General features: G+C 46.7%; 2 protein-coding genes across 3 annotated transcripts; one reads left to right on the plus strand and one right to left on the minus strand.

The window, feature by feature from the left end:
- Window positions 1-1892, plus strand: LOC136540371 (uncharacterized). Its single transcript, XM_066532366.1, is given in 5 exon segments — window positions 1-332; window positions 487-681; window positions 683-1102; window positions 1104-1207; window positions 1299-1892. Coding segments are annotated over 5 exon segments (1428 nt in total). The 5' UTR covers window positions 1-23; the 3' UTR covers window positions 1699-1892.
- Window positions 1893-2447: 555 nt separating this feature from the next.
- LOC136540372 (two-component response regulator ORR21-like) lies at window positions 2448-7786 on the minus strand. 2 transcript variants are annotated; one of them, XM_066532368.1, is made up of 6 exons: window positions 7285-7786; window positions 5767-5919; window positions 5278-5676; window positions 5014-5090; window positions 3081-4403; window positions 2448-2617 (listed from the first exon to the last, which is right to left on the minus strand). In XM_066532368.1, exons 1-5 carry the CDS (start codon window positions 7403-7405, stop codon window positions 3096-3098), a joined length of 2058 nt encoding a protein of 685 aa, XP_066388465.1. In that variant the 5' UTR covers window positions 7406-7786; the 3' UTR covers window positions 2448-2617; window positions 3081-3095. The 2 variants fall into 2 exon arrangements, with proteins under 2 accessions (XP_066388465.1, XP_066388464.1); XM_066532367.1 differs by having other exon boundaries at window positions 3073-4403; window positions 7285-7785.
- Window positions 7787-9614: the final 1828 nt, after the last annotated feature.

A 9614-nucleotide genomic window follows, 5' to 3' on the forward strand; every position in this document is an offset into this window, starting at 1 on the left:
GCACGCGAGTGTTTGTGGAGGAAATGGGGAGCAGCGCGGCGCAGCGGCGTAGGCGGCAATGCACGCTGGCTCTGGTGACCGCGGCGGCGCTGCTGGAGCGCGCGGATGAGGCGCTGCTTCCCGCGGTGTACAAGGAGGTAGGCGAGGCGCTGCGGGTGACGCCTACCGCGCTGGGCTCCCTCACGCTGTGCCGCGCGCTCGTGCAGGCCGTGTGCTACCCGCTCGCGACGTGCGCCGCGGCGCGCTATGATCGCGCGCGCGTCGTCGCCGCCGGGGCATTCCTCTGGGCTGTGGCCACACTGCTCGTCGGCGCCTCGGGCACATTTCTCCAGGTCAGTGACTGCTACGAGTTGTTTTGCGTCGTTTCCCCACTCACTGGTCACTGGTCACTGGACACTAACAAAGGGGGCATTCCAGACAGTTTTTTCCCCCTTTGTACTACGTGCGCGCGCTACCTGAACGCTATGTCGAGGAGCACTCTTGCAGATGGCGTTGGCCAGGGGCTTCAACGGCGTCGGGCTGGCGCTCGTTGTGCCGGCGATCTACTCCCTGGTGGCCGACTACAGCGACGACGGCACGCGTGGCACGGCGTTCGGGTGGGTGTCGATGGCGCAAAGCATGGGCCATGTCGCCGGGAACACCCTCGGCGTGCTGCTAGCGGCTACGAGCTTCCTCGGCGTCCCAGGCTGGCGGCTGGCGGCTGGCGTTCTACGCCCTCGCGCTCGTCAGCGCCTCGATCGCCACCCTAACGTGGCTGCTCGGCCCCGTCAGCGTGAAGGCCACGGCTGCGGCCACGCTGGCCCAACTCGCCCGAGAAGCCAAGGACGTGGTGAAGGTGCCGACGTTCCAGATCATCGTGGCGCAGGGCGTGGCTGGGTCGGTGCCGTGGTCGGCGCTCAGCTTCGCCGCCATGTGGCTGGAACTCGTCGGGTTCACGCACTGGCAGACCACCGTTATCACCAACCTGAACAACCTCGCCAACGCGCTCGGCGCGCTGTTCGCGGGGTTCGTCGGGGACCCAGTGGCGCTGCGGTTCCCCAACACGGGCAGGATCGCGCTTGCGCAGGTGTGCACCGCGTCGAGCGTCCCGCTCGCCGCCGTCCTTGCTGCTCGCGCTCCCCGACAACCCCTCCGCGGGGGCCGCGTACGCCGCCACGTTCTTCATCTTCGGCTTCGTCTCGCCCTGGTGCCCCGCCTCCACAAACAAGTGAGAAAGTGGCACCACCAGCAGCCCTGACCACGGGTAAAAGGGCTTTTGCTCCATCTGGCAAGTCGCTCACCCCGCAGTCCTTTTGCAGCCCAATTTTCGCGGAGATCGTGCCGGAGAAGGCGAGGACGACGGTGTACGCGTTGGACAGGTGCTTCGAGACGGTGTTCGCCTCGTTCGCGCCGCCCGTCGTGGGCATCCTGGCGGAGCGCGTCTTCGGATACCAGCCGGTCGCGTCCGGCACGAGCGTGGAGGCTGACAGGGAGAACGCCGCCGCTCTCGGCAAGGCTGTCTTCGCAGAGATCGCCGTGCCGATTACTGTCTGTTGCCTCACCTACACCGCGCTGTACTGGACTTACCCCGCGGACAGACAGCACGTGCAGACGGCCGCTCTGCAGGCGGTGGCGGGGGATCAGGACTGCGACTGCGAAGCAAGTTTAGTTGCCCATGCTGCAGGAGCCGAGGGTTTGAACCAGGCGCTACTCGCCTGAACGAAGGAGTAGCAAATTCTGAAGAATACATACTTGCCTGGCTAACCAATGGACAGATTCCATATACAAGCATTTCAAATACAAAATACCAAAGATTTATTGTGCTGTAAAAACATGCTGTTGAATTGTTTCAATGCAGATAAAACCATACATGTATATACTTCTAGAATTGGGCATTTCAGTTACGGTTAATGTATCATCCAAAGATTTATTGTACTGTAACAACATGCTGTTGAATTGTTTTAATGCAAATAGAATCATAAATGTAGGAGTATATACTACTCTCTCCATTCTAAATTATAATACATTTTGGCTTTTCCAGATACATAACTTTTGCTATGCATTTAAATATACACTATGTCTAGATATAAAAGCCAAAACAAAAGCAAAAATGTTAAATAATTTGGAAACGGATGGAGTACTAGAATTTTGTATTCCAGTTACGGATGATGTTTCATCGTAATGCAATCAGAGTCTATTTGTACAACATTCAAACAGGAGTGAACTGCAAAAAAAAACTTTCAAACAAGAGTAGCTGACATAAAAGCTTTGTTGTTGTTGTTGTTGTTGTTGTTGTTGAAACAGGAGTAGCTGACATAGCTGAGACATGAACGGTTTCCTGCCAAGTGCCAAGTAGAGATAATATGGGTGGGGATAAATCGGCTAGGCTGAATTACGACGGCCATAAAAATTATGCTACAATAGGTAATTACAGGAAAAGAGGACAACGAAAAGGAGCTAGAGACAGATTAATTTTAAGTCCTTTAAACTGAACAAACTTCTATAAAGCAAGATTCCACATGCTGTCACATAGATTTTTTCCTTTATAAACCAATTACAGAAGAAAAAGGAAGAAACGAAAATACGAGCAACCATTCATCAAACCACTAAATTTGTTTCCAGTGCTCACTGATCAATCCTGCATCAAGCAAAATAATTTTGTTAGGAGTTGAGGCAGAACTAAAAAGGATAATCATGTTTGGAATTATTGCATTAAGTTCCAAAGGAGAGCAGAAGTCACTGGAATTTCACATCATGTGGTTCACGGTAGAAAAGGGGAAATGAATAACTTTTCAAAATCACCAAGAATGATAAATAGGATCTTTGCAAACACTAAGTTAGAACAATGATAACATTTAACAAACACAGTATAAATATAGAAAAATAATAACTTAAGCCTGCCTAACTCAATCAAGTTAATCCTAGTAAAAAAACAGTAACATTAACAATTTGACAGTGTTAATACTGCTTGAACTAGAACTAGAAAATACTGACAAGGATTTGGTGAAGTTAAATACAACAGAAAGGATGAATTAATAAGAATATTAATAGAAGAAATAACATCTGGTAGAAACATTTGGAAAGTGTGCTCACCTACTTACAAATTCAAGAAAGTTTCACATCTGTCCACTAAATCCAAATATGTCGGGGTTCACTATGTCACCACTGTTTCCAATGCTGTGGCTCAAGTTGTTAGATGGAGATTCAACCTCATCCACTGCAAAGCGGCTTGGGATGCAAGTGCCTTTCCCGACAAACCCATGATTCCTCCCTCGTCCTTGGTCAGGCAACTTGCCAAGGGCAGAACTCTGGAAGTTGGATGAAGTGGAATCAGGGTGGCCTTGCCCAAGAGAATTTCCAAAACTATCAAAATCTTGTGAAGGCGACCAGCTGCCGCTAACATCATTTTGACTCTGAAGTAAACCATACTGTGGATTTTTGGACTGAGAAGAGAGCAAACCAGAGTCCACACTGGTGTTACCACCAATATAGCCATAACTACGACTCAGGGAGTCAGTGCTCTCAGTCTTTAGAACACCTGGTGGTCTTGAGCTAACTCCTATAGCATTCTGATTAACCACATAAGGAATGTTCCCACTTTGAAAATTACTAATTCCTGGTGAAGGCTTTGAGCTGCGGTTCATGAGACCAGGAAGATTTGCTCCATGGCTACTAATCAAAGGCTGACTTGTTGAAGCTTGATTAACCATATCAAGCCCACCCAACAGACTGGTTGATGGTGAAGGTGATCCAAGAAGAGGTTCATGTTTCATGGATGGAGGAATTGATGCCAGAAAACTTGGGGATTGAGATGGTATAATCAAGGGATTTTGATTAGGTGAGATACCCTCACTAGCCGGGAAAGCATTTAACGACTGAGATGGCATAACTACACCAGAAGGTTGGTTGACATCGATATTGTGAAGGGTTCCTGACAGCAAGGTGTCTGGCTGTTGCTGCAATTCATGCAATAGCATATTGCTATTTTGAGAATTGCCCACATTTCCCAATGTGCTTGGTGAATCAGTCATATCAAGTTTGTTATTGGGCCAAGCTGCAAAAGATGGCAATCCTCCAACTGCTGGGCTGCTTTGAGAGAATGCACCATATGTGTTATTCTGACACTTGTATATGGGTTGACCAAATGCTATTTCTCTCTCTCCCTGGGGCTTGTTTCCTTTGATTGCAGCAAGTCGCAAAGATGACTGGTCCCTTCCAGGCAACGCCAAACTGCTTGTAGGTCGACCAAGGAGTTCATCCTGCAAAGCAGCCAGAGCTTCAGGAGGGATCTGACCAGAAGCAGCCAAAGCTTGGAATTCCAGTCCTCCTAACGGAGCAACTTTAGCACTAGAAGCAGGCGCAACAAATGGATGAGGTATTCCTGCATGATGCTGAGCAATTCTCTTCAGGTAAAGTCTGAATTTCTGCACATAGAAAAAAATGCATCTTATCACCATTGATGTCTAAAGCTATGAGGTTATTAAATATTGGTTGGACTTGGAGCTCAACAAAAGCCAATAGAAACTAGTAAAACTTAATGGCATTACATAGGGTGATAGAGTACATTCAAAATGCTTAATAAAAAGAGGATAGATCAACCTCATCTAATCAGTTTCAGAGCAATGTCTATAGTTAAATATTTCTGAAAATAGTGCCAAAAGCTGTTTGCTTTTGTGATATGTATCATGGAGAACTGGGGAAATCAATTTTTTAGTAACATGTTTTCACAATGTTTTCAGTCAAACAATGAATAGTATGACGGTTTGGTGCAATTACATTGCATTCTACAATGAAAGAATAGATAAGTGCTGTAACAATAAAAGCACAAGGCGCTCAAATCTGAGTTCACTCTGGCAGGAAGCCATCTATTTATATCACTAACAAATCCAGATTAAATTTTCAAAAAAAAATGCAGATTAAATTTAGGTAGAATAATGAGGTGTAAGATGTACAAGTGCATAAGCGGCAACATCATGTGCAATAAAGATAAAGGTACTTAAACATGTAATGTTATCAGAAAGCTGGAAACAAAACCTGCAAATGGCTGGCAACATTTTCCCTGGTTAAGCCAGGGACATTCATCAATTCCAAAATTTTCTTTGGAACAGCTTCTGCAGAAAATATAAAACAAATATAAGCATGATGGAGAAGAGATGACTTCGTTCTAAGGTTCAGGCTTTTGACAGTAATCAACAATACTCAAATTCAATCAAGAAGGCGCATAACTGGCAATATGAATTTACAGCAAATTCCTGTCAATAAAAGTAAGAAATATAAAAACAAGTAGCAAAATCTTACTGTCTATCCCGAGGTGATTGACTGCATTAACAAATTGTTGATGAAGCTCAACTGACCAAACAACTCTTGGTTTCTTTGATGTAGAAGAAGGATCACCATTTTCCAGGTCAGTTTCATCATCTTCTTTCTCTCTTTTCTTTTTCTGAGATTTCCAGCTGCCATCACCTCCGTCATTCGCAGAGGAAGCATATTCATTATCATTATTGGTTGGTCTGTTACGATCGGTATCATCTAGGCTACCAGAATGCTCATGATCCTTGTTTTCATTAATTTTTTTCCTAACAACATGTTGCCAGATGTTTTTCAACTCCTCCATTCTGACAGGTTTTATTAAATAGTCACATGCTCCATGCTTAATTCCCTTCATTACAATATCCGTTCTTGAATCAGCAGACATCACTGCAAGTTTCATCAACAATTATTAGTGATGTGTTCCAACACCACATGTTAGCATACTGAACAGAAAAACAGGAAGAAATATATACTCACTGATAACTGGAAGGTCCATCTCCAGGCCTACAAGTTCAAGTAGCCTGAATCCATCCATATCCGGCATGTGAACATCACTTATTATAACATCAAAACCACGCCTATTCTCTCGCAACATAGTTAGTGCTCTTGTAGCCTGAGGACATGTTGTCACTGTAAAACAAAACAAGAAAAGGTCAAAAAGGTTTAAAATTCAAAGAACTTATACAAGGAAAATTCAACAACAGGTATGAAGCAAAATTTGAGACTGACACATCCGTATTATTCAAGAACAAGCTAACCTAGCTACATTGTGTCCCTGTGAAATAGAAAAAAGTTCATGAAATAAAGGAAAACAAATAAAATCCATAGCATGCAATATTGTGTCATGGAGCAACAAGAATCGAAAAAATTACAAATTCAAAACCACACTAGCAACAAGTATTGGATTCTATATTTGAATTGCAACTTAATGGAAAAAAAACATATCACATCCTGATGCTTGTTGTGGCTTAGTCATGCATATCCAGCTGACAGGTATCAATACGAGGAACAATGGCTAAGAAAAGCATGCTCAGTAATTTCTCACGCTTTGCATTTAATTAACATTTAGGACCCTATCCCTATGTCTAGAATTTTGCATTTTCTTAGATCTTCTACCAAACTAGCACTAGCAACGAAATAATGCATTCATTAGTTGTAGTTAGCTTCTAAGGCAAACTGCACAAGGATACGTCCAGAAGACGACAAACACATCAGGAAATGAAAATAGGAAGATATGATATCACCAATTCCTGCAAAACAAAGTTGGTACAACACCCCCCACCCTCATTTTCCCGTGCACGCATGTGGCGCTAGCGCCCACAACAGAATCACTAGAAACAAACATTTCAAGGAATTATGGGTTTCATATATACATGGACATTCCCATACTAAATGCAACGTGGCATGTCTGCATCCAAAGAATATTCTCATTTAAACATAGGCCTAATATATGATTATCAGGACGTGCGAGGTAGTGACAGGTGCATCACCGATACACTACATATACAATAGTGGTGGAATCCAAATTTAGCTGCGGCAAATCCTCGAAGTCTAATCTTGATACTTTGATAAATGCATAAGCACTCCGAGTAGCAAGCAGCAGCAGTAGCTAGGCACGTACACAGATTTCCCACGTATAACGCATCCACTCAGATCTCCCTATGCAAATATATACCATCAATCAAACTACGCCCAAATACAGACGCGTTAAAATTTACTTAAAACACCCGTTAGAATTCTAAGGGAAGGTTTCTTATAGATTGATAACGGGACATCTCAGAATTCCCCAGAATTTACGGGAGGAGCGTGTGAATCGCATAAAGCAGCGCCTTCCCGGACTACAAACAGATAAAACCGTAGCAAGGCATGAAACAGAAGCAAACAAATTACCGATAGGAACAGGAAGCAATCAATCGCCTCACGCCCAGTAAACGCCGAGGCACGCCAAAGCAACCGAACCGAGGGGAGAAGGAGAGGAGCGGGGTAGTTGCTCACCGTCGTATCTGCAGTCAAGGAGCATCCTCTTGAGCACGAGAAGGCACGTCGGGTCGTCGTCCACGACCAGCACCTTCATCCCCACGGGGAACTCCCTTCCCCGCGCCTCTGCCGCCGCCATCTCCTATATCGAGAAAACCGAGACCTCACCTCGCTCCCTCCCGTCCAAATCACACCTCCATCGCCGCCGTAGATCCGGCGCCTAGCCGCTCGCCAGGCCGCGCCTCGGGAGCCGCCGCTGATTCAGAGACAGAAGCCGCAGCCCGCAGGCACGGGCGGGGAAAGGGGACAGCGAGGCAGGGAGGGAGGAAGGAAGAGGTGGGGCGAGGAGAAGGAGACTAAATCGCTAAGCGTGATTAGTAAAGCCAGTAAATCACGCGATTGGCCGGGGGTCAGGCAGCGATTACGAATTACTCCACTGCTAATGACGCCGCTGGCGAGGGCTCCTGCAGCCCGCGGTTGCGGCTGCGCTGCGCGTTCACTACTTCTCTCTCCTCCCTGTCTGGCTTTCCACTTGCGGCGGGGCGGGCCGGGCCGCGGCGCCCTTTTCTCTCTCTCGAGATGGCTGCGTGCGCGCTTAGCTGGCCGCTACCGGGTGCTTCCTTTTTAAAAACGGCTCGCATTGATTTTGTCCTGATTTCCTTCCATTTTTTTGAAGATCCCATACATGATCTTGAGCTTTCCATCTTTTACAACTTTCTACCGATCAGGACTCTTGTTGGATTGCCTCAGCTGAAGTTGGTGAGGAATACTGGTAGCATTGCTTTGATTGGGGGCGTTGGGCCATTGCTTGAAGTTTTCTTTTGTGCTTGCTCATTTATTTGGATCCAGTCACTAAAATTTAGGAGATGTGTTGGGAGAATGTTGCATGAGGTGTTTGGATACTAATAAAAAAACAAATTACATAATCCGTTAGTACTCTACGAGATGAATTTTTTAAGCCTAATTAATCCGTCATTAGCATATATTTACTGTAGCACCACATTGCCAAATTATGGACTAATTAGGCTTAAAAGATTCATCTCGCAAATTAGTCGCAAACTATGCAATTAGTTTCATAATTAGTCTATATTTAATACTCCATGCATACGTCCAAATATTTGATGGGATATCGACTAAAATTTAGGAGGAGCAACCAAATGCCACCTTAGGACATTGATTTATGAAGGTGGCATTTTGGAATTTGAAATTTGTACGTCTAGATTAGAGAGGGGTGAGGGCGGTCGGCGGCGGGGTCACCGTAGGTGGGGAGTGGGGACGATGGGCGAGGCAACGACGGTAGGAGTTTTAGGATTTTTTTAGGGGCGGTAGGGATGAGCTCTGTACACAGTGAGTATACCTATACACACAAACTTCCTTGTAACTCGAATTTTTTAAGAAGGGGCAGCAAAAGCTTTGCCGTGATTTATATCAGATGAAGAAAATAGAAAACAAGTGTCGGCCCAGTTTTTTGAGTAGAAACCGGGTCCAAAAACCACCAACTGGGAGAGTGCACCACTCGACTACATGCTCAACCTTGAGCCAACTTGGTCGAAAAACGACCCTACTAGCAACTCGGCTATCTAACCACTAGAAGCACAACTCCAACTAAGAAAGGAACCAGCAAAAAACGACTTGGAGCACCGAGCACCACCACCTCGGAGAAGCGCTATGGAAGACGACATTAGATCAACAACGAAAACTAGATAGCCTTGCAGAGCCTTCAAGAAAAGAAATGAACCATCGACAAGCTAGCCCGAGAGAAAAGGTTTTTACCTGCAAAATTCAGTATAGGAGAAGAGGTAGAAAATGACACCTCCAAGAGGGCACGGCTCCCATAGACGTCGCTGTCCAAACTTTCGCCCAGACCTCATACAACCTTCACACCACAATCACCGGAGACCCAACCCTACCAAGGAGGTAGGATGCGGCGAGAGGTCAGCAACAACCCCGCCGGCTGCCGCCCCTAGGAACACCGACCAGAAGAAGCGCTAAGAGAAGCCTGTCGGAGAGTCCGCCCCCCGCAGGAACTGGCAAAGCCAGGTAGCCATAGGCACGTCCGGCCAGCTCCGCCACGGAAGTCAGCCCGAGCAAGGAGGAAGGCAGATGGCGGGAAGAAAAGAGTCAGGATCCGAAGAAGCCCCAGTCGTCCAGCCCACCAACGTCCCAACCCCCTGTCGAGCTCACCCCACATCAACCCACGCCGCATAAGGCCTCTAGCAGCCCCCGCACCGAACTGTCGCCGTCTACACACCCACTCCCTAGTCCTTCGTGGATATGAGCCAGACCACAACAAAGGCACTGGGACCTCGGGCACACCATCACGCTGAGACGCGTGATAGCCTGAGCCA

The sequence above is a fragment of the Miscanthus floridulus genome, chromosome 2 (assembly GCF_019320115.1).
Source record: "Miscanthus floridulus cultivar M001 chromosome 2, ASM1932011v1, whole genome shotgun sequence".
Classification (NCBI taxonomy): Eukaryota; Viridiplantae; Streptophyta; class Magnoliopsida; order Poales; family Poaceae; genus Miscanthus; species Miscanthus floridulus.